Source organism: Mandrillus leucophaeus, unplaced genomic scaffold (genome assembly GCF_000951045.1).
Source record: "Mandrillus leucophaeus isolate KB7577 unplaced genomic scaffold, Mleu.le_1.0 Scaffold123, whole genome shotgun sequence".
Lineage (NCBI taxonomy): Eukaryota > Metazoa > Chordata > Mammalia > Primates > Cercopithecidae > Mandrillus > Mandrillus leucophaeus.
The window spans coordinates 5516832-5542342 of record NW_012100654.1 but is presented as its reverse complement, the minus strand read 5'-3'; the positions used below and the strand labels follow the sequence as shown (position 1 = coordinate 5542342).

The 25511-nt window shown below is 41.1% G+C and overlaps 2 protein-coding genes across 6 annotated transcripts in view; both read right to left on the bottom strand.

The window, feature by feature from the left end:
- The window catches only part of HCLS1 (hematopoietic cell-specific Lyn substrate 1), a 30287-nt gene extending 28074 nt beyond the window's left edge, over positions 1-2213 (bottom strand). For both annotated transcript variants that reach the window (XM_011971600.1, XM_011971601.1), the window contains exon 1: positions 2091-2213. The gene's annotated coding sequence lies outside the window, so the exon portion shown is untranslated. The remainder of the gene's footprint in view (positions 1-2090) is intronic.
- A 2271-nt stretch (positions 2214-4484) lies between these two features.
- Positions 4485-25511, bottom strand: part of GOLGB1 (golgin B1) — a 90575-nt gene continuing 69548 nt past the window's right edge. For 3 of the 4 annotated variants that reach the window (XM_011971598.1, XM_011971599.1, XM_011971597.1), the window contains 8 exons: positions 22484-22662; positions 17740-17905; positions 17347-17484; positions 10473-10616; positions 9331-9428; positions 8755-8889; positions 6210-6315; positions 4485-5894 (listed from right to left, as the gene is read on the bottom strand). In XM_011971598.1, the coding sequence (XP_011826988.1) occupies positions 5760-5894; positions 6210-6315; positions 8755-8889; positions 9331-9428; positions 10473-10616; positions 17347-17484; positions 17740-17905; positions 22484-22662 (1101 nt within the window). In that variant the 3' untranslated portion in view covers positions 4485-5759. Of the gene's footprint in view, positions 5895-6209; positions 6316-8754; positions 8890-9330; positions 9429-10457; positions 10617-17346; positions 17485-17739; positions 17906-22483; positions 22663-25511 lie in introns of all 4 variants that reach the window. The other variant, XM_011971596.1, reaches the window with a different exon arrangement.

The window sequence follows — 25511 nt, the reverse complement described above, 5'->3', positions numbered from 1 at the left end:
CACTCAGGTTTCTATATACGATTCCTTTGTCACTGTTGAAATACAAATTGGTTCAGTTTCTCACAAGTGAACATCTACGTCTCTCTTTACAACCTGCTGAACTATACTGAGAATTTTTCCAGCCTCTTGTCCAAGTGATGTCCCACCTTCACCCTGAGACTGGTCACTTCACAGCTGCGTAAGGTCAGTAGGGACAGTTGGCTGACATTTCCACACTGAAGAATGCATGGGAAAGCATTATTTGCTGGGAATAAGTCAGTTATTACTCAATTTTTAAAAAATGGTTCAATTATATTTCTAAAGAAAAGTAGTTCAAAAAATAGCATGTTTTCAAGTTGACAATTTATCACAGAAAAGAAAAAAGAATCATATATAATAAATCTTATTTTGAACATTAAGAGGTATTCAGTTTTTATCAACTAAATAAATGTTGCAGAAATATTTAGAGAACACTAGCTTGGAAGGGTGCCAAACTTACTCTGCTAGAGCATCCCCAGTGTTCTAGTCGGCCTTCTGGACTGTGCAGAAGGAAGAGCAGCATGGTTGCTCTGCATCTGTGGATCTTGGTGTGAAGAAGTAACAACAGACAATGCTCATCTGCTATGGTCGCTACTGAGACTCCTTGACCCTGGCACGACTTGCTAGCTGGCAACCCTTCCCTCCTCAGACACCTCATCCCATTGGAGACCTTCTTCATGCTCTCCATTGTCTCCAAAGAGTTCCTTTACAACTACTCCTCGGGTTCTCCTGTCTCCACCTAGGCCTTCAGATTCTCCAGTTTTCTATTTCCACTTGAAAACTCCATCTTCTCCATTGAGCAACCCCTTAAAAACCAGCCCAGGGGAAGTCTGGGGTAAATCAGTTAAAGAGATGCTAAGGGGACACTGGGCAGATATTGACTGAGTCAGCCGTGAGTCACGGCTGAAAGCAGCTCGGCTTTCCCTGACGCGGGTGGAGACAGCAAAACAAGACTTAGAATCCTGCATCCTTACTACCCCTCTACTTCTCATCCCGTGGCTCCTGAGCTGCTGTGCAACAAAAGGACTGTCACACACAAAACTGGAATGGAGAAGTTTCTGAAATAGTCATGAGCAATAAGGAAGCAATGAGGACTGATGGTCCCATCCTCTTTCCTGTGGCGCCTCTGAGGCCTCAGCCTGACTCTCCCATTCACCCATTTTTGAAATAAAGAGTTTCTGAAATAGAGACAATTTATCTAATATCCTTGACCTATTGACCAGAAACCAGAAAGGTAAGAAGTGCTATCTAGAGGTGAGAACCAGAGAGTAATCTGGTGAGGCCTTGTTGCGATGCTGACCTCCTGCATCAAAGTACACGGACTGGGAGTCAGAAGCCCTGGCTGTCACCCCAGCTCTGTGACTAAGCTTTACTCTGAGAGACCATCACAAGGGCATCAACAGAGTAGGTACTCATTTGCCAGGTATGAGACCAGGCGATTAATAAATACCAACTTGAATAATTTGCCAAATCAGCAATTATCTCTGATTTCCCCAGTGGAAAATAATGAAGGGGTTAACCTAGCTAATCTGTAAAGTCTCCTTGATTTCTGACATTCGGGGATTCTGCGGTCTACAGTCATAGAAACTAGCCCCAGCAGAACCATCATGCCTTCTCTTGGGCTCCATCAGCACTTGGTACTCAGTGCTACTTTACATCAGTGACTACTTCCTTATCTGTTACATTTCCTATGTGGGTTTGTTTCCCTGAGACCATATGCTCTTCAAGGGCAGACACTGTTTTCTTCTCCTGTGGTCCTCCTCCCAACTCAGTACCTAGGGGAGACATGCCTTAGACTGGGTTGTAGATTGTCAGCAGAAACCAGGCAACACTTTGCTTGACGTTTGTGCTAGATGGCTCCTGAATCATTTGCCTTGAGTTTAAGTCCCTCCCTTCTGTCTCTATCTCCAGATGCTGATTTGCTACAACCACTCACAACCAGGCCTTCTGGCCATAAAAGGATAAAAGCCTACTAGTGGTGACCTTGCCCATCACCAAGGACTAAGAGCCAGGTAGGTTCCTCCTCAACAATTACTGTGTTTCCCGACTGTCCCATGGCTCAGAGTACCCACCTCCACCTGTGCGAGCCTCTGTTCTAAGCGCCCGGCTCCTCGCGTCCACACCGACTCCCTCTCTGGCTGCTGCCACTTCGGAGTGAGAAACTGAGCTGCTGCTTCAGTTCCGTATTCAGGTTTTCGTCATTTCCTGCCACCCCATCCTCACAGCTACTTCCTGAAATTTGAGTCAGTTCCTTCTGCTTTAGACACTTAAATTTTAAAAGGATTAAATGTTACTGTGCCTGGTCTTTTTGCAAGGTTTTGACAATGGGGGTCATAGGGCAGTCATAGAAAATGCTGCTTTGACTCTGACTTTGTAATCTAGTGAGAGAAACAAACATTCAACCAGAAAACATATTAGAGAATTCCATAGAACAGCACTGTATCCTAAATAGGGTGGCAGTTACGTTTGAGACTGTAAAGGAATTCAGAGCATTTGGTATGGGATGTATTCATCAAGAAAGGCTTTATGGGAGAAGTCATTTATATGTGGACTTTGAAGCATGAGACTTAAAAAGAAACTCACCCCTATATTACCCACGGCACTTAAAAGTGGAGTTTTCATATAGATGTTCAAATAAACATCGACCAGTTGAATGCCAGAAGGAATAACTCTTAAGGGAAAAGGCAAGACATGGAAGGAGAAAGTTTCCTAGCTTGTTTGGGGCACTGTGGAGTCTGAGCTAACAAACTAAAGATTTGGCTCCAGATATTAGGAAGAATTCTGAAAGAACCAGGTGCTGGTCAGCTGATGGAAGGTCTTTGTGGCCTCCTGTTTCACTGCGTGTCAAGACTTGCTGCCCCTCCCTTCCCTCTTGAAGTCAGACGTGCTGAGGTGACTTGTTTTGGCCAGTGACAGATGCCACTTTCTGGTGGAGACCGTAAGACCACTGCAAGCTTTGCTATGCTCTTTCACCACTGCCGAAGGCAACCTGCAATTCTCCATATTGGCTCCTCCAGCAGACTGAGTCCCTGAGTGAGAAAGAACACAAGTGGAGCCCCATCCACCATGTGAGGGAATTGGAGTCTTTCACTAAATAGTCCTTTGTTTTGGCTACTGCGAATTTGAGGGTGTCTGTTATTGTATCTGACCTAGCCTCTCCTAATCTTGATTGTCTGTGGACTTCTTGATTTGTTCACAACGGTGCATTCTCTAAGGAGTTTAAGCAGGACTAGATGAAACTGGCCCATGATACAGGCACTTTTCTGCATTAGGAATATGAAGCCTCTGTCACTTCCAAATCTAAGGATTCTATGCCTGGGGGAGCTTTATTTATCCCTCCTACTTTATTACCTATTTATCGTGGTGGTACCGAAGTTATAAGGAAGAGTACATTTGTAGAAGGGAAAATAGTCTTGTAAAATCACTTGGAATCCTCATGTAGTGTCAAAATACGAATTAGACTATATACTGTGACACACCATCCAGGTACATAGTTCTCTGGAGAAACTAGAAATTAATCAGAGATGACACCAAGAAGCCCCATCTTTCTTTAGCAAATGTCACAAGTTCATTACTGATGAGGTAGTGAGGTGTATCACACAGAAATAGAACGGGCCTTGAAATCAGATAGACTTGGTTCAATTAAACCATTTACTCTACTTTGAGAAAGTGAGCTAGCTTCTCTCAAGCAGCAACTTAATATAAAAAACCGTAATAGCTGGTCACGGTGGCTCCCACCTCTAATCCCAGTACTTTGGGAGGCCAAGACGGGTGGATCACAAGATCAGGAGTTTGAGACTAGCCTGGCCAACGTAGTGAAACCATCTCTACTAAAAGTACAAAAATTAGCCAGGCATGGTGGCAGGCCCTGTAATCCCAGCAACTTGGGAGGCTGAGGCAGGAGAATCGCTTGAAACTGGAAGGCAGAGGTTGCAGTGAGTCAAGATCGTGCCACTGCACTCCAGCCTCAGCGAAAGAGTGAAACTCGGTCTCAAAACACAAAACAAAACAAAACAAAACATAATGCCCATCTAACCTGCTACATGCTATTAAGCTTCTCTTCTCCCATTCCCACCCAGAGGGATCCCTAGGGGTCTAATGTTTTCAGTATGTGCTAGACAAGAGTTCTCCTAGGACCATGCATGGACCTGCATCAATTTCATGCCCTAAGGCCCAGCTTATTTGATTCAGTATTAGGATAGATTTTCCTCACTGCATTCATCACCTGGGGTCTAGCAGCTAAGGCTGGAAGAATGCCTGCAGCTGTCACTGATATTGGCCAGTGAGAAGAAAACCTGAATATGTAGAGCTTTTTACCCCTGTAACCATTTCTGGCTACCTCCTTCCCTACTTCTCTTACCCACCTTCCACCCTGCCAGCATGCAAACACAGGTACTGAAGCACCTGTGCACATATCCATTCACTCACACATACACACACACACACACACACACACAAACTCTTCGTTCTGAAAATAATTTTATTATTTTACAGTTGTTCAGGAAACTTCCCAGGATGTTGTGACCAAGATTTAATCACCACAGTAGATTTAGAGCAGATCGGTCAGCCCACTGGTCTTCTCTCTTCTTTAGGGAGAGAATAGGCAGTGAACACATCATGTATACAGTAGGGAGAAAATAACCAACTGGTAGGATGGGGGAGGGGAGGGGAGGCAGGGAATAGGCACAAATGGAATTCAATCCTGGCTGTCCTTCTCAGGTCTGTCTATATTTAATTTTATCTTCCCTATATTCTCCTTCCATTGCCACAGAGGACAGAGACAATGGGGCTGAGAAACTGTAGTAACTCTCACTAACAGCAAAGTAGTTTAGTACTTCAAGAGGCCAGGAGTTGCAGTGTGGTGTTAGACCAGTCAGACTCCTGGCTGAGAGTCAATGCCTACTACTGGCTCCCAGTGGCCCCTGGGCACTGTCTCAGGGCCCACATCCCAGGAATATCCAGATATTCCTGGAACGACAAGAATTGGAACCCTGCTGTCCATAGACGCTTCTCCCTGCCCTTTGGTGAAAGGAAAGACTTGGGCCACTTAATACCTTAGTATACATGTGATCAAGGGCAAAAGCAAGGGGATTCTATCCTTATAGTCTAGGACCAGAAATTCTCCCTCCAATTATATCTGAAATTGGCAGGGAAGAAGATGCTGTCCTCCCAGGTGATCTAATTGCTAAAACCCCTAGGGAGTTCCTTCAGCTCTCACCACCATATTCTGCAAGAGACCTAAATCAGACGTCCTATGAGGTGATGTGTTCATTTCCCTGAACTTTGTTTATGGCAGAGCCACCTTCCCCCTGAAACAGGAGAAAATACAGGCAAATGAGGCAAAGAAAGTTATCAATCAAAATGATACTGAACTTCAGATCATTAGGTTTATTGAAACCATCCTCTTGGCTTAGCTGACATTCTTCAGTATCTTTTACAGGACCACAAAAGATCAGGGTCCTGCAAAATCTCAACAAATATTAGGCTCAACAAACCAACTGTGATTCTCAGATTAAGCAGAAGTGTTCAGGCCCAGGGCAGTAGAAGAAAGCAGACTCGCCAGTCCCTGCAGCTCCAACCTGTCCTTGTATCCACCTCTGTTTTTGCAGGCACTTTCCGTGGAGAGTTGGAGAGAAGACCTGTAAATGGGAAGACTGTTCCACTGGAATTGATAGTTCTGATGTTAGAGGTGAGAGAATTCCAAGTTCTGAGGCGAGTGGTCCAAAGAGTAACAACTAAGTCTATAGATGGCCCGTAAAACACAGAATGAGCAGGACATGAATCATTAGAAAGTAGATGGCTGCTAGAAGTGGCACTCGGGTCCGTGAATGACAGAGTGAACGCAGGACTCGCTTCCATCCAATGCCACTCCGGGACTGAAAGAAAAATGTGAAAGTCAGAGAGTTTTCACCCTATAGGGCTACGCTGCTTTCCCTCCTAGTAGTCTTGCACTTAAGCAAAGCTGACCCAACCACTGTAGAAAGGGGTATCCTGAGAGGAAAGTTGCCTCAGAGTCAACAACTTGGCAAATTCCACCAGGTTCTTCTAATCTTCCCCACCCTTCCAGCCTTAGACTCATCAGCTGTTCAGTGGCTGGACTTCCACATTCCTTCTCCTCAGCTCCTTGCCCCTAATACAGCCAGCCCTGTCTGATAGTAGAACACCCTCTCTTTATCCTTTTTCCTTCTTACCCTTCGACAACTGTTGCTTGTAAGATCTATTAACAGTGCCTGCTCCTGAGTGCCACAGGAGCCAATGATAGGGGTCCGGGAAGAGTCCCATTCACTGTGCTCTAACCTGAGTTGAGAAAAAAAAGAGGCATAGCATTGGTTCATAGCATGAGAGGCTGATCAGGCCAAGTCTTCCCAGTCATCCTGCCACACAATGCAGCATAGGAGGAGACTTGTAGCAAAAGCTGCTCCCACAGACATAACCCGATGCAAGGGCGGTACCAGCAGATACGTTCCTTCAGCAGCAGCAAAATGTGATGATAACTATCAGGAATTGACTGCCTACTTACTGTGTATCAGGCTCTAGGCTGGGTGCTTTACATACATTTAATCCTCAGGTTTTGGGGTTGGTCTTATTATCTTCAAAGTGCTAAGGCTTACAGAGGTTAAATTACTTGCCCACGGCGGCACAGCCAGTAAGCAGTAGAGCCAGAATTTAATACCCAGCTTTGTCTTTCAAGCCTCACGCTCTTCTTTCCACCACACACCTGACTTGTAGAAACTCGTTATATATTTTTTTATTTTATTAAAGGCTAATAGGCAAAAGCATCCAAGGAAGATTTCTGTGGGGTTTTAAAAATTAAATTGAACTAAAAAAATTAAACTGAATTGGCAGTCTCTACTGCCTTCTGGCTCATTTTTTGCTGATTTGCTTATTTAATACTGGAACTTCTCCATTTAATGAAGAGGCTGTCATTACTCACTCAATGGTTATGTCAAACGAACAAAGGAGCTGCATGTAACAGCACATTTGATCAAGCATTTGCCTACAGGGATGAACTTTTTCATTGGGGTAGGGAGGATGAAACCCTTTCCTCCATTCTTCGTGCTTTCTCCTTATGAAAGGATATCCATTAGTTTAATACTCTTGGGATCTCTGCAGGACACATTCTTTTCTCCAGGAGAGAATACCTTAATCCAATTTGTGAGTCTAGAAAGAGAAACTGAGCATGCACAGCCTAGCTCCTTCTTTCCTGCTTCCCTCCTGAGAGCCAGGCTGACTAAAGAATACACCTTCTGTGTCTATTCCTCCATGCGATAAGCTTTTCAGAAGCAGCTTTGATCTGGAACAGCATGGTCTGTTACCATGGAGGTCAGTCTGTCAATGTAGGCTAGGCTGAGGAAGGAAGTCTGTAGGTATTGATGAGGAAGATAGTATTGGCTGCCTTTATACTGGAAGGCCACTGAGTTCCACCTGCTCTATAGAGTACATGTGAGATTCTAATGTTACAATGGTAGTACCTGGACTAGGTAGACAGCCCTTAATTAGCTATCCCAATTTCCATTCCGCATCAGGGCTAAAGAGGGAATTGTGGCTTGAATTAATATGGCTTGCCCACAGGCTCAAGAATCATCATCCCACACATGCAGTCTCAGCTGGTTTGGGTCAGGTTAGTTACACAAGAGTGAGATCAACCTCCCCATTGGCCAGGTTTCACCGGTCTAAACAATTCCATAGCAAGTGGAAGACAAACAGTCATGGGGCCACAGGCCTGAAAACGCTCGGCAGAGATGGCAAGACACCACACAAGGCATTTAAGCAAAGCTGGCCCACCCTCGAAGCTGCATATCAAGGCCTGAATAGGTGATGAAAATTAAGAGGTTGTGAATATGTTGGATTGGAAAGAAAGATATCTCAAGTAAGACCTACTCAATGGGGCTGTCACCTCTGCCACATAAACTTTGCAAGAAGGCATTAATATCAGAAATGTCATTCTCTGAGGAAAGTGATCATATACATAGGTGGCTTTCTCCCAAAATATAATCAAAGTGCCTGCTTTTAACGATATTTTCCATGGAAAGGGACTTCCAGCAGCAAAACACTTGTAGCAACTCTCTATCCTCTCATGCATAGTGATTCTTTTGGTGAATTGAGAATAAGGAACGAGGGATGTGTAGCTCTGCCCTTCCGAATTACACTTGGAGCAAACTGCTCATAGGAAGCACAGTTCGCTCTGTTACTCCAATGCTCTAGTTTGGCAAGAGCAGGATTTTCTGTGAAGGAGGTCTACCTTGGCCCAACATTGTCTGTGACTGGGAGGGAAAGTTCAGGGTTAGGAAGTGCATTTGCCAACAAATAGAAAAGCCACATTCTTTTAACATCATTTTTAAAGCAGTCTTTTACTCTCTCAATCTTTTAATCTTTTAAAAAAGATTTCAATGGATTCAGATCTCAGGTAGAAAATGAAGTTGTCACTTACCTGGTCCTCTAGAAAACCCAACACCTACCTCATATAGTTATTGTTGGGATGAAATAAGATATCTTTCAATAATGGTAGATATCATTATTATTCTCTAAGAACAACTGCTTTAGAAAACACTGACTCTCCTACACTCCCAAAAGTACAGTGTTCTCTTGGGTGCCCACAATGTTGGTAAACTCATTGCAGCAACTACCTCAAGATGAGAAAAAGATCTTAAGAAATCCTGAGTCTGGCAGGAAATGTACACGAGTATGATCAGAAAGGATCGGAAGGGAACAGAGGCGATATCCCTCAGCCTTTACCGTCTGATCTGCTCCTCGGCCAGAGAGAGAGCATTCTCGGCAGCCACTCTTTGGTCTCGTTCTTCTTCCAGCAGCTTCCTTAATTCATTCACTTCCTGTCTGGTGTTGCACAGCTGCTGCTGAGCTTCAGAAAAGCTTCAGGATGAAAGGAAAACAAAGAGTATCACTAGATGCAGAACACAGTTGCTAATACAAGGGATTCAAAGTCTTCGTAAGGTTGTAAAGCAAGAAAATTCATAGAAGCCTGTCTGAACACGGTATTTTAAAAGCAAAGTTGTAGAGGGATTAAATGAAGCTGCAGAAAATACCTAAAGAAATTTCAGGAACTGATTATCTTTCATTTTACTATCATAGAATCGTTAGTGGTGTGTGTGTGTGTTGGTGTTGCTCTTTTTGTTTTACAAACTTTTCACACACAAATGTTAGTTATTATTGTTACTATTTGATCCTCACATCACTTCTGTGAAGCTAATAAGACATATTAACTCCATATAAAAGACTCCAGTTAAATCTAGATTACTGCCTAATTTCTGGACCCTAGTGTATGCTCCAGGGTTGAGAGAGCCACTCCCCTACCTTTGCTGCGGCTCCCTTAGTTCCTCAGGATCACTCTTTCTGTGAACACCATTCTTTTCCTGGGGAGCTCCTGGAGCAACATCTATATTTAGTGGCCCCTGGAAGAAGAATAAGCTTAGTAATTCAGTGACGAAAGCTCTTAAGAAAGTGTACTCGAGCAAAACGAGAGCTCGTTTACAGAGGATTATCCCCGCTTATAATTCTCAAGTCCAAATTTAGAAGTCAGAAGCTTCTGCTCTAGCAGATTACTCACCTACATAAAACTCTCGTCTTGATTAGATTTTTCTCCCAGATTCTCATTCTTGAATTTCTCCTCCTAAAAGTAAAGTCTGGGCCGAGCAACGCGGCTCACGCCTGTAATCCCAGCATTTTGGGAGGCCGAGGCGGGTGGATCACAAGGTCAGGAGTTCAAGACCAGCCTGGCCAAGATGGCGAAACCCTGTCTCTACTAAAAATACAAAAAAATTAGCCAGGTGTGCTGGCAGGCGCCTGTAATCCCAGCAACTCGGGAGGCTGAGGCAGAGAACTGCTTGAACCCGGGAGGCGGAGGTTGCAGTGAGCCGAGATCGTGCCACTGCACTCCAGCCTGGGTGACAGAGCGAGACTCCGTCTTAAAAAAAAAAAAAAGTTAAGTCTGCTGTGGATGTTTATGGATTTTCCAGATGCCACTTTGATCCTTCCCTTGCTCGCCAGCCCCTCCCAAACCCCTTCTCCTCCTCCGTGTCCTATATGTCTTCATACTAATTCTCAGGCTCCTCCAACTTCAATGCTGCACTCCTCTCCCTGGCTGTCAACAGTGCTGCCTGTTTCGTTTCTCAGGTCCAAAGTTTCCTACAATTTTCTTATTGCTTAAAGCAAAATCAATACTTCCTCTGTTTCAGAGTACCAAAAGTCTCAGTCATCGCTGTTTCCTACTCATGTTTTCATTTCTCTCCCACCATCTCACTGATCTTTTTTCTTCTAATTGCTTCACTGTAATTTTTCTCAGACCTTATTCCCATGTCAATTAACTCTTTCTTCTCTCTCATTTTCTTCCCTGACACCTAATTACATTAACTTCTTCCGTAACTTCTTCTATACTTCCACCACTTACACTAAATGTCATCACACTTTTCCCAGTCTCTCACCTTCTCCTTACTCACCGCCTGCAGCTCTTGAACCTGCTTCTCCAAGACTGCACAGTGATTTAAAAGGTCACCATAGTGCTGCTGGTTCTCACGAAGACTCTGACTGGTATCGCAGAGCTGAATGGAAAGGGTGTTTTTCTCTTCCAGTAGCTGAGAGAACTGAAACAGAAGCGAGGATAAGCAGCATCCTGCAGTACTATAAGCAGTGCTTAGGCGAACTGTTCTGAGTTTTCAGGATCGAATTTTCCTATGGAAGACCTTTGTTTCAGCAACAGCAACAATAGCACTTTGTGTTCCTTCAAAGTTGGAAAAAGCATAATTTTTTTTTTTTTTTTTTACCAAGACAGAAAACAATTCTGGAGGAGTAGCAGAAAGATTTTCTTGTTTTGTTTTGTTTTTTTAAAGGGTGCCCAGTACATTAACTGAAACACCATGAAGCAGAAATCCATAAGCAATCTAATAAGATAGGCTACTCTGGGTACATAAGAGGGAGAAGGCAGTGCCTCAGGTCGAAGTTCACGCTACTAACAAATGACTATAATCTCCAGAACTCAATATGGCTGGAGAGAGCTGTCACCCCAAAATGTGTGCAATAATATGACTAGGCAGATTCCTCAGTACCATAAAGGGTTATAAGTTACTGAGAGAATAGAATAAAAAGTTATAAAATGTGGTAGAAGGGAGAAACAGAATAAATCCCAACATGTCTATGTGTATGTCAGAAACTGTATTGGGAGCATAGATTCTCCCAGGTAGAAACATTTCAGTCCCTTAAAGCAGAACTCTCCTCTACTGCCTGACTAACAGGTCATCGTTCAGTCTTCCCTTGAACGTGTTCAGTGTTAGGGTGCCCACTACCTGACAAAGCAACCCGAACCATTTAAAAAACTGAAAATTCGTTTTTATATTGAATGAAAAATTTACCTATTGTAGCTTCTACCCATTGATTTGAATTTGGTACTCTGGAACTACAATTCTCTCACTTGCAGGCTGTCAAGTTTTAAGTTTTAGTTGTGATTAGCCTCCAGGTACATTAATAACCACAGAGATGTCTCTCCAAGTTATATATTGTAGGACCATGTACATTATATGAGAGGAACCCAGTATACCAGTTGCATGTTCAGTCTTTTCTTGATGATTCCTTTTTGTAAGTTTTTGTGAAAAAAAGTTGAAACAAACAATGTTTTAGAGGAGAGGTGACAGTTTTCTAGAGACAACTGTGAGAAAGGGCATTTGACGCATATAAAAAATTAGAACAAGAGAATCCATACATACTTGTAAAAGTGCTCTGTTAGCTGAAAATTGCTCTTCGGATGTAGGGTTATTTTTTGTTTGTCATTCTGAACAGCAATGTTAGCTTACAAAGTACTTTCACTAGTATCATCTTATTTGAGAGAGACAGAGAAAGGATTTCTGTCCTTGTTTACAAATGGCTAGTAGATGTCAAACCAGGACTCAAGTGTGGTTCTTGATTCCAAGTCTAGAGCTCTATTTACTATCTGATGGTGTCCAATCTGACAGTCTAGCAATGAAAGTTAGGAAAATTATAGAATTTTGTTTTCATCCATCTCATGTTTTTACGTTTTTACGTTTCTAGCACATTCTTACATTATATACAAACATCCAACCAGCTGGTAGAAATGCAGTCATCCTTTATTATCTATGGGGTATTGGTTTCAGGACCACCCCTGGACTCCCAACTCCCAGTATACCAAAATTTAAGGGTTCCTCAAATCCCTTATATATAATGGCAGGGTATTTGCATATAACTTATATGCAACCTCCCATATACTTAAAATATTTTTAAATTCATGCATAATAGATGTACATATTTTCAGGATACATGCTACAATGTAATATATTCATATAATTTGTAAAGATCAAATCAGTGTATCTGCAATATCCATCACCTTAAGTATTTGTCTTTCCTTTATGCTAGAAGCATTTAAATTCTTCTCTTCTAGATATTTTTAAATGTACAATCGATTGTGGTAAACTATAATCACCTATTGATTTACCTAACACTAGGTCTTATTTCTTCTATCAAACCATGTATTTGTACCCATTAATCAACTTCTCTTCATTCCCTCCTCTCCTTTATCCTTCCCAGCCTTTAGTAACTACTCAATGCACTCTCTACCTTCATGAAATTAACTTTTTTTTGCTCCCACACATGAGTGAGAATGTGATATTTGTCTTTCTGTTCTTGGCTTATTTCACTTAACATAATGTCCTCCAGCTCCATCCATGTTGCCATGAATGACAGAATTTCATACCTCTTTATAGCTAAATAATATTCCCTTGTGTATATATACCACATTTTTAATCTATTCATCTGTTGATGGGTACTTAGGTTGATTCTATATTTTGTTTTTTATGAATAGTGCTGCAATAAACATGGGAGTACAGATGTCTTTTTGATATATTGACTTCCTTTCTTTTAGATATGTGGGTTGCTGAATCATATGGTAGTTCCATTTTTTGCTTTTAGATATACCTCCATACTGTTCTCCACAGTGGCTGTACTAACTTACATTGCTAACAGTGTATGGGAGTTCCCCTTTCTCTGCATCTTTGCCAGCATCTGTTACTGCCTGTCTTTTTGCTAAAAGCCATTTCAGCAGAGGTGAGATGATATCTCACTATTGCTTTGATTCACAATTCTCTGATGATTAGTGATGCTGAGTTTTGTTTTAATATCTGTTGGCCATTTGTATGTCTTCTTTTGAGAAATGTCTATTCAGATGTTTCGTCAATTTTTAAATTGAGTTATTTGTTTTCTTGCTATTTGTTTGAGTCCCTTATATATTCTGGTTATTAATCCCTTGTTAGATGGGTAGTTTGCAAATGTTTTCTCTCATTTTGTGGATTGTCTCTTCACTCTGTTGATTGCTTCCTTTGCCGTACAGAGCCTTTTAGCTTGCTATAATCCTATTTGTCTATTTTTGCCTTGGTTGCCTGTACTTTTCAGGTCTTACACAAAAAAGCCGACCAGATCCATGTGCTGAAGCATTTTCACAAGTTTTGTTCTAGTAGTTTCATAGTTTCAGATCTTAGAATTGTCTTTAATCCATTTTGATTTGATTTTTGTATGATGAGAGATAGGAGTCTAGTTTTATTTTTCTGCATATAGATATCCAGTTTCCCAGCACTATTTATTGGAGAGATTGTCCTTTCTCCAGCGTATGTTCTTGGTGCCTTTGTCAAGGATAAGTTGCCCCTAAATGCCTGGCTTTATACCTGGGTTTTTAATTGTTTCATTGGTGATCTGTGTGTTTGTTTTTATGCCCGTATCATGCTGATTAATCAGATAGTGTGATGCTTCCAGCTTTGTTTTGTGTGTGTGTGGTTTTTTTTAGATGGAGTCTCACTCTGTCACCCAGGCTGGAGTGCAGTGGTGCAATCTCGGCTCACTGTAACCTCCACCTTCCAGGTTCAAGCAATTCTCTGCCTCAGCATCCCAGGTATCTGGGATTACAGGCACCCACCACCATGCCAAGATAATTTTTGTATTTTTAGTAGAGACGGGGTTTCACCATGTTGGCCAGGCTGGTCTTGAATTCCTGACCTCAGGTGATCCACCTGCCTCGGCTTCCCAAAGTGCTGGGATTACAGGCGTGAGCCACCACACTCGGCCCAGCTTTCTTCTTTTTAATCAAGATTGAGTTAGCTATTTAGGAGTTTTTGTGGTTACCTACACATTAAATTTTTTTTTCCATTTTTGTGAAGAATGTCATTGGTATTTTGATAGGGATTGCATTTAACCTGTAGATTGTTTTGTGTAGAACTGTCATTTTAATGTTATTAATTCTTCTAATCCATGAGCATGAAATATCTTCCCCTTTTTAGTGTCCTTTTCAATTTCTTTCACAGTGTTTTATAAATCTTTCACTTCTTTGGTTAAATTGATTCCTAAGTATTTTAAGTTCTTTGTAGCTATTATAAATGGGATTGCTATCTATCTGTCTGTCTATCTATCTATCTATCTAGATCGATCGATCTATCTATCTATCTATCTATCTATCTATCTATCTATCTATTTTTGAAACACAGTCTCGCTTTGTCGCCCAGGCTGGAGTGCAGTGGCGCGATCTCAGCTATTGCAACCTCCACCTCCCAGGTTCAAGTGATTCACATGCCTCAGCCACCCGAGTAGCTGGGATTACAGGTGTGCACCACCACGCCTGGCTAATTTTTGTATTTTTAGTAGAGAAGGGATTTCGCTATGTTGGCCAGACTGGTCTCAAACTCCTGGCCTCAAGTGATATACCCACCTTGGCCTCCCAAAGTGCAAAGATTACAGGCATGAGCCACCATGGCTGACCGGGATTGCTTTCTTGATTTCTTTTCCAGATTGTTTGCTGTTGGCATATATAAATGCAACTGGTGTTTGCCTGTTGATTTTGTATCCTGCAACTTTACTGAATTTGTTTATCAGTTCTAATAGTTTTTTGGTGGATTCTTTAGGTTTTTCTAAGTATAAGGTCAGATCATCAGCAAAAAAGGCTAATTTGACCTCTTCTTTCCAATCTGGATGTGCTTTATTTTCTTTTGCCTAATTGCTCTAGCTAGGGTGTCTAGTAATATATTGAATAACAGTGGTGAAAGTGGGCATCCTTGTCTTATTCCAGATCTTAGAGGAAACGCCTTCAATCTTTCCCTGTTCAGTACAATGTTATCTGTGGCCTCCATATACTTTAAATAATCTCTAGATTACTTATAATACGTAACACAATGCAAATGCTATATAAATAGTTGTTATACTGTATTTTTAAAATTCATGTTTTTTTCTGAATATTTTCAATCTACAGTTAATTAAATCTGTGAATGCAGAAACCACCAATATGAAGGGCCAACTATAAATATAAAACCTGAACATCTGACAAAAGAATTAGGGCAGTGGCTTAGAGAACAACCTATGCTGAGAGCCCATCTACTGCAATCTCATTCTGGGGCCCAAGAAGCAATTCTCCTAGTTAGCTGGGGCTCATTCAGAGTGAGACTAAGCTCATGAGATTGTAAGCTTCATGAAGGAATACGTGTATCCTCAGTACCTAGCACACAGCCAGGCTCATGGAAGAAAAATAATAGTTATTAGTTTAATGGCTGAATAAGGCTAGGAATGAGGTGCCTTTCTTACAGATGAGTTCTAAAGGAAGAACTGTTTCTCACTCAGAATGACAGTGACCTATGCAGTGTTTCTCACACTTCAAGTGGAATTACATATCTCAGTAAAGGTGTTAACACAACTTTATCACTTAGAACCCAGTATATAAATATACGTAGTTAAAACTAAAGTTTGTCAAAGACAGACATATTCTTTATTATATATTACATACATGTTTTTACCTCATTTCTTTTTCTGTAAAAACACCAACTGCACTATTTGTAATAGCCCCAAACTGGAGAAGCCCAAATGTCCTTCAACAGAATAGAGATTGTGGTATATGCCTACAATGCAATACTACACAGCATGAGAGTGGAAAAATGACATTATATGCAACGACATGGATGAATCTCACAAAATAAATGAAGCAATACAAAAGAGAAGGTATGACGCCATTTATATGTAGTTCTAAGTGGGTAGGAGTGAACAGAAGACACAAGGGACTTCTGGAGTTCTGGTATGTTCTGATTCTAGATCTGGGTGCTGATTATATAGGCATCTTCACTTTGTGAAAATATATCATGATGTACTTATGATTTATTTACTTTTCTGTATGTTTTACTTCAATAAAACATTAAAATTTTTTTAGTTGTTACCCACCAAAATGATTTCATCATTAATTAATGGTCCTGAATTTCAGTTTAAAACACTGTCCTAGACAGACAAATGCCCAGTGTGATTCAGAGTCTAATGTTTGGAGAGTAAATGTAACAGAGATGAGATGGGAGTTAGTTTACGAAAAAAAGAGACAGGCTAGAGCTGTAAAGGGTGGAACTTCCGGAAATAGCTGATTTGCTGGAAGGGGAACTGCATGGGAGCTGCTCTGGAGTCCCTTTGAAAACTCCCAGACAAATCTACCAATAAAGGGTCTGTAGTTTAACCAATTCATTTGGGTCTGCAAACTTTAAAAACTGCAAATGTCTCCTCCAAGTTAATAGTGTAGTCTCTGATACTTCAGTGTCAATTAGTTGAATTTAACTACATTTAATAAGTACCTTCTATATATGCAGTCACTGTGCTTTTCCACATACATGATCACGTTTATCTCACACTGACTTCCTCCTAACACCTCAGGCAAGTTACTTACTACTCCAGGGCCTTTTTCCTCATCTGTGAAAATAGCCTAGTGATCTTTATAATTTTTGGATCACAGATCCCTTGGTCAACTGATGAGTTCTTGTGATGAAAAGCTTATACACACACACTATTGTGCATACAATTTTTGGGCATTCTTGGCTCTCCTCAAAGCTAATCTCTGGACTTCTGATTCTGATTGATCTCTAAATATCTTGTAGTTCTATCATAGACTACTTAGCTGAGTTCCTCTCAACAGGGCAGAACTAGGGCAGATGCCACTAAAAAATATTTTGAATAGCCAGGGAGCAACAGGAGGACAGTTCTTAAGAGGGTGGGGTAGGGAGTAGCCTCAGCATTAATACAAGTGATACAGGTCAGGGGGAAGGCTTCCCAAAGTAGTTGGCTTCTTTACTCTTACTCTCTGAATTTATCCAATCATTCTCAAGGACTCACCAAGGGCAAAGAACAAGAAATGGCCCTGTGTCCAGGGCTTTGGAATAAGCACCCAGGTCCTGAGAAAGGTGAAACTTGTGTACCCTAAGATATGCTACAGCTGGGACTCTATGCTGAATCAGCTTCTATTTGTCTTCCTGTTCCAGTCATGGAAAAAAGAAACTGAATTCCAGTCTAACAGGAAACACTTACCTTGCTGTTCAGTTGCTGAATTCTTAATTCCTTTTGGTGAATTTCCTTTAAGCTGTCATTGAGCTGGGTCCTGAGAAGTTCTGTCTCATAAATCAGATTTTGTGACCCATCTGGGGAAGCTGATATCTCTGGGGATGCCTGCCAGGACACAAGCATTGATGAAATTCTCTCCTAAGATTGCTCATGCTTAATTCCTTCCCTCTAGAAATCCTGTCCGCCCCATAGGAAGTCATAAGGTGGCTTATGGGCACTTAAAAGTGGCAGATACTTAATTTGTAGGAAGCTGATGCTTTCTGGTTTAGTGCCTTTAAAAAAAAAAAAACTTTCTCTGCAATCATTATCATTTGTTTAAAAATTTATCTCTGAGTAACAATCAGCATTGAAATTACTCACCTGTCTTTGGTATTGCACTTTGAGGGGCTGAGTCTGGGAGGAAGAAGACCTCAATTCCCTTATAAGATTCTGCAGATGACTGAGCTGCTGATCTTTATCTGAAATAGCCATAAGGTACTGTTCCTTCATTCTCCTCTCATGTATTTCCCAGGAACTCTTCTCCATCCTAGAAAAAACATGACACAATCACAGGTAAAAATATATGTGTAGCTGGGCATGGTAGCTCGCACCTGTAACCTCAGCACTTTGCTTATCTTCAAAGTTACTCAAATCTGGAAGGTAAAGAAAGAAAGGCTAAGAAAAAGGTGGAAAGAGAAAATGTGGAGAAAAAACAGAAATCTTTTTTTCTCTATCTCTTTTTCTCTTCCCCAAGGGTCAATTATATAAGGAAATAAGGAAAATAAATATCCTTTTAGATTGCCATTAGAGGAAATTTAAAGAAGAAAGGCTGCAGGAAATAAGCCTTTAGAGGCCTTTAGAGCTTTGCAGCTCTTCTTAGGTTTACACTAGTAGCTGAACACTTTAATATTTCTGTAGTTCTAGGTGATGTGGTGATAAGATGAGAGGATTAAGCGATGCTCTGACACGGTACCAGTCACCTTTGGAGGACCCTGAATTCAATGCTCAGCATTAAAGTGCATCTGAAGGACACAGCAAGCACCTAAACTTTTGATGATATATTAAGATTCTAACAGAATAAAGCTGGGGTGCTAATCCCTGAAGAAAAATGGAGGTCAAAATGGAGCAATTTATCTTTTCTCTTGAGATTCAATTTTGAAAAGAAGAAACAAATTTATATTTCTAGAGAGCAAAACTCAGTTGCTTTGCCTTTTTTTTTTTTTTTTTACTTGCTCTGCAATCATCATCATTTGTTTAAAGAAAAAAAATTGTTCTTGTATTATCTGGGGAAGCTGCCAACTCCATGCAATGAGCTTGATAAATTTCACTTATAAGCAAGTCCATAAAGATGTTAAATATGAAAATCTTTTAGATGTAATTTTACTCCATAACATTTAAATCATTGAATTCTAAAAAGCATTTTGCTATATCAATGTTGCTTAAGGTTTAAAATCTTGGGTGTCTGAACATTAAGAACTCTCTTAGAGATGTTATGATATTTATACTATATTGACAGTTGTCATTCTAGTGGCCCCTTGTAAGCTGGATAGGAATTGAGACTCCAACTCATATTTTCTGTATTCATTTGCCTCTTGTCCTCTAACATTGGTGAGACAAAGCGGGTGCTGTGTGATCAGCAGCAATGTCCAACATGGTAATTCTCCTTTTAATATCAAATCTTGAAAGCTTTTTGAATTTGTTTTTCTTTTTTTTTTGAAACAGAGTCTCACTCTGTCACCCAGGCTAGAGTGCAGTGGCATGATGTTGGCTCACTGAAACCTCCACCTCCCGGGTTCAAGCAATTCTCCTGCCTCAGTCTCCCAAGCAGCTGGGATTACAGGCGCACGCCACCATGCCCAGATAATTTTTGTATTTTTAGTAGAGACAGCCAGGCTGGTCTTGAACTCCTGACCTCAGATGATTCACCCGCCTTGGCCTCCCAAAGTGATGGGATTACAGGTGTGAGCCACCGCGCCCAGCCAAGTTTGAATTTATTAAGGCAGCATGAACCATCTTAAGTTAAACAGTAACAATCTCCCCAAAATGAGGCTGCAACAACTAGACTTGTTTTTATACACTAAGTGTTTTATTCTTGGGATTAAATTTGTTAGAAAAATTGAATTTAAAAAAAATCAGAATTATAGATCCTATCTTAATTTCTTCTGCCATGATAGCATTGTTATTGTTCTGTTCCTTAAAAACAAGAGCTAGGATTTCTGGTTCTAGACAAAATAAAATAAACACATTTCTCCTTATTCCTCCAACTAAGGCTGAGTATCCCTAATCAGAAAATCAGAAATACTCCAAAATCCAAAACTTTTTGGGCACTGCAATGACACTCAAAGGAAATGCTCATTTAGATAATGCAAATATTCCAAAATCCAAAAAAATCCACAATCCAAAACACTTCTAATCCCAAGCATTTCAGATAAGGAATACTCAACCTGCATAGATAAAACCCTTTGGCCTTATAAATAAAAACAAACATAAGAAAATTTAGAAAGATGAAGATGGCAAGCCAGCTAGGGATCCCCAGACTTGAGGAATGACATGGTGGCAAGTTCCTTGGTTTACCATTTGTATTCTGCATATCCCAAACTGGATACTGGAGAATTCCATGACCCAGGAACACCAATGAGTACCAGGTTTACTCTGTCTTGACAAAGGACCAGGAAGGGACAGTCTAGTTAGACAGAGACATTCATGATAATAACCACCATACTCCAGGCAAACAACATGGAAAAACCACAGTATCTCACCACTCCCATTAACAAAGACCTGGTAGATGAGCTAGTTACCTTCTTGGCTGGTGATAACAAGGTACACCTCACCCTCCCTACTGGAGTAGTGTCAGAAAAGGCCAAGTATGGAGCTTGGGCTCTCATGACCACCTAGTGTTAAGAAGGTTCCTCTCTCCGACTGCCCCTCCTCCCCCCACTCCCACTGTGGTATCACTGGAGGCAACATGTGGGGCCTGGACATCCACCTCCACCATAACAAGGTTGATAAGGCACTCTTCCTTGTCCCTGCAGAGGTGGTATCAGAAGAGACCAAGTGGGGAATCTGGGACTTTGAGTACCACCCAGTGGTAACAAGATGCCCCTCTTCAACCATTCCCCATAGTGTCAGTGGAGGCTAAGCGGACAGCCTGGACTTTCACCACCACCTGGCAATAATGAGGTGCCCCTCTCCATTCCTTCCAGCACAGTATCAATGGAGGCCATGTGGGCATCATGGACTTTCACTTCCCCTGGCAGTATCAGGGCATCCCTTCCTTCTAGGGGTATCAACGAAAGTTGAATGGGGTGCCTGGAGTTCACCATCCACCTAGTGTCTCCTTTCCTCTGCTGGTGTGTTGTCAGTGAAGCCTGCTAACACAGAAGATTCAAATAAGACTGAAAGTCTTATAATCTCCAAAATGTTCGGAATATAACCAAAAATCACTCATCATACCAAGAACCAGGAAAACCACAACTTGATTAAGAAAAGGAAATCAACAGATTATAACATTGAGGTGACACAGATATTAGAATTATATGACAAGAATTTTACAGCAGCCATCATAGAAATGCTTCAACAAGCAATTACTAAGATACTGGAAAAAGTATAGAAAGCTTCAGCAAAGAAAGAGAAAATGTAAAGAAGAACTGAATGGAAATTTTAGAACTGAAAAATACAATATCCAAACTAAAAAGCTAACTCACTGGGTGCCACAGCAGAATGGAGGTAGGAAGCAGAGAACCTGAAAATCAAATAGAAAATACCAAATCTGAATGATAAAGAGAAAATAATCAATAAACTGGATTTCATCAAAATTGAAAAGACCCTGCTGAGGGAGATAAAAGATAAGCTGCAAATTGGGAAAAAATATTTGCAAACCACAAATCAAACACAGAATGCATACCTATAATATATAAAGAATGCTTAAAACTTAACAGTAAAAAGTCAACCCAATTAGAAAATGGACAAAAGGCACGAACAGATATTTCATCAAAGAGGATATATGGATGTCAAATACGCACATTAAAAAGATGTTTGGCCATTATGGAAAGTGGTTTTGCAGTTTCTTAAAAAACAAAACATTCACTTACTCTATGAGCTAGCATTTGCACTCCTGGGCAATTATCCCAAAGAAATGAAAACTTATGTCCACACAAAAACCTATATACAAATGTTCATAGTAGCACTATTAGAGTAGCTAAAAATTAAAAACACTATGCATGTCCTTCAACAGGTGAATACAGTGGTATATTCATAATATGAAACATTATTTATAATGAAAAGAATGAACTACGATACGTACAACAATACTGATGGATCTCAAGGGCATTATGGCACATGAAAAAAGCCAATTTCAAAGGGTTATTCCAGTTAGAAAACATTCTAAGCTGGGCACAGTGGCTCACGCCTGTAATCCCAACACTTTGGGTGGCCGAGGCAGGCGGATCATGAGGTCAGGAGATCGAGACCATCCTGGCTAACACGGTGAAACCCCATCTCTACTAAATATACAAAAAAATTAGCTGGGCATGGTGGTGGGCGCCTGTAGTCCTAGCTACTCAGGAGGCTAAGGCAGGAGAATGGCGTGAACCCAGGAGGTGGAGCTTGCAGTGAGCCGAGATCGCGCCACTGGCTCCAGCCTGGGCCACAGAGCGAGACTCTGTCTCAAAAAAAAAAAAAAAAAAAAAGAAAAGAAAACATTCTCAAAATGACAAAATTGAAAACAGGTGAGTGGTTGCTAGGGGTTGAGGATGCAAGGAGGGTAGGGAAGGGAGGAACGTGACTATAGACTAGTAGCACAAAGGACGTATTTGTGGTGATGGAGTAGTTCTGTGTTTTGGTTTTGGTGGTGCTTACATAAATACACATGTCACAAAATTGTATAGAACCACACACACAGATACTCAAATGCATGTAAAAATGGTGGAATCTGAATGTGGTCTGTGAATTGTACCAATGGCAGTTTCCTGGTTTTGATACTGTGCTACAGTTATATAAGATGCTACCACTGGAAGAAACTGGGTGAAGTGTACATAGAAGCTCTCTGCACTATCTTCCCAAATCTACAATTATTTCAAAATAAAAAGTTAAAATGAAAAGAGTTGAAAAGGAGGGATTATCGTACCTGAGCTGATGCAGCTCATGCTGCCAGGAGAGGTTTTCCTGCCTGAGTTCTTCTTGCATGATCTGAAATGTTTTTGTCTTATCTTGATACTCCTGAAGTTGAGCCTTCAGTGGACGTAACTCTGTGATCTCTTGATTAATCTGTAAGTATTGGTGCTGCAGATTCTTCAATTCCTTCAGCTTTAACCAAAGGGAAAGTAAAAGGATTATTTGTCACATCTCATTCATTTAACTATAAGTAATTGGTAGCTCCCTACTAAGTAGTCAGACACTACAACATGAAACCAGCACCTAACAGTCCACTGATGACATATCACTGCAGCATAAGTCTCTAAAGTGGTGAAATACATGCAGCTAGGCTGATGGAAATCACCCATGGAGCTGCCATCAAGGCTGCAGGGTCTGACTATTCCTGCAACTTCTACTCCTTTTCCTGGCTCCTAAGGTCGTAAGTTCACTTTAGGGCTACAATTCTGATGTGGGGTAGACTTAAGAGACCTACAGCTTCACTGTGGCTGGTCACATCCTAAAACAAGAACTAGTCATGTGTCCTTGTTAGGGTTCTTAACTTTCCTACAGGCCTATCAATCTTAATTGTAGATTAGTGGATACTGATTATAAAGAAGGCACTGCTGCTCAGTGGTTAAGGACACAGGCTCTGGAGTTAGATATCGTACTACTTCTTGGACATGTGACCCAATGCATGTTCTTCATACCCTCTAAGTCTTAATTTTCCTCATCTATTAAATGAAGATAATTATAGTACCTTTTTCATAAGAATATGAGAAGTAAATGAGCAAATTAATGCACTTCACACATAAAGTTAGTGATGACGACAGACTTGCCTTTAATTAGCAACACTGCTTACCTACATTTCAGATATATTTTCAAGCTCTTTATCTCCAATACTCATTAAAAGCTTAGTAATACTTGGGAGAAATAATATCAGGACATCTGGGAAAAGATGGGGGTCTTGTTCACATACCTCTTTCACCCACTTAGAAACATCGCTAAAGCTAAAATAATAGCGTTTTTTAAAGCACAAAACACAAGAACAGGAAAAACAATAGAGGAATCAGCAACAATAAAATTAATTTTGGAAGCTGAAAAGCAGATGAGTAAGTGGTAACTGACTTAACAGATCTGAGAAAGCAGAATCTAAAGCTGACAGTAAGAAAATCCAAGAATCAGTAGAACGTACTCTGCAGAATCTTCAAAAGGCTCAGGAATTAGCAGCATCATGTACCTCTGGAAAATACGGTGATGGAGGTGGGAGGGAGGTGATAGCTGAGATAAGGAGGTCTAGATGGAAGCTGCCTAAGAAGCAATTTTTTTTTTTTTGGAGAGACGGAGTCTCAGTATGTTGCCCAGGCTGGTTTCAAACTCAAGGGCTCAAGTGATCCTTCCACCTTGGTCTCCCAAAGTGCTGGGATTATAGGCATGAGCCACTGTGCCTGGCCAGAAAACAACTTCATCCATAGATCCCCTCCTCAGCTCCACACTTTTTGTTACTCCAACAGACAACTAATTTTATTCTCTGGAGAGGTAAAAGAAGTGTCTGTGGACTATGGCACATGAGGCACAGTTGCAAGTAAGGGTACTGTTCCAAATAGAGTGAATGCATGCTTCCTGAGTGCTTGAAGCCTTTCCCCTACTGAGCTTGAAGACTGCTGGTAAAAAGCCTTTTCCCTCCACAATGGAAATGAGAAGTCTTCTCTTGAAAATCTGACCAGCCCAAGAGAAACTAAAGATACTGAGATAAGGGCTACCAATAAGCTCAATAAGATCATCATGCAATGAAACTCCATTGGTAAGCCCTACCCACAAGCTTTTAGATCCTCCCCTTAAACATGAAGAGTACACCGAGGATTAACCTTCACCTGAAGAATGGCTAACATTAAGGAAGGGAAGAAAACCAACTGGAGAAGGTAATTTAGAAGAGATTATCAGGTGAGAAAACGTAATGTACTCAAAGATTTAAGAGATAATATTGTAAACAAGAAACATTATAGCATAAATTAAAAATTATAAAGAAAAACTCATTATAAGAAAATGTCAAAAAACAAAACTACCACCACTAGCCTTAGAAAAAGAAGTTAAGGGATCCTGAGCAAGATGGCCTAATAGGAACAGCTCCAGTCTCCAGCTCCCAGCACAAGCAACACAGAAGACGGGTGATTTCTGCATTTTCACCTGAGGTACTGGGTTCATCTCAGTGGGGAGTGCCCAACAATCGGTGCTGGTCAGCTGGTGCAGCCCAACCAGTGACAGCTGAAGCAGGGTGAGGCACTGCCTCACCTGGGAAGCGCAAGGGGGAAGGGAATCCTTTTCCTAGCCAAGGAAAACTGAGACACACAACACCTGGAAAATCAGGTAACTCCCACCCTAATACTGCGCTTTACCAAGGGTCTTAGCAAATGGCACACCAGGAGATTATATCCCACACCTGGCCTGGAGGGTCCCACACCCATGGAGCTTCCCTCATTGCTAGCACAGCAGTCGGAGATCTAACTGCAAGGCAGCAGTTGGAAAACACTCTGCAGAATATCATCCAGGAGAACTTCCCCAACCTAGTAAGGCAGGCCAACATTCAAATTCAGGAAATACAGAGAATGCCACAAAGATACTCCTCGAGAAGAGTAACTCCAAGACACATAATTGTCAGATTACCCAAAGTTGAAAGGAAGGAAAAAATCTTAAGGTCAGGCAAAGAGAAAGGTCGGGTTACCCACAAAGGGAAGCCCATCAGACTAACAGCAGATCTCTCGGCAGAAACTCCCCAAGCCAGAAGAGCGGGGGCCAATATTCAACACTCTTAAAGAAAAGAATTTTCAACCCAGAATTTCATATCCAGCCAAACTAAGTTTCGTAAATGAAAGAGAAATAACATCTTTTACAGATAAGCAAATGCTTAGAGATTTTGTCACCACCAGGCCTGCCCTACAAGAGACCGTGAAGGAAGCACTAAACATGGAAAGGAACAACCAGTACCAGCCATTGCAAAAACATGCCAAAATGTAAAGACCATC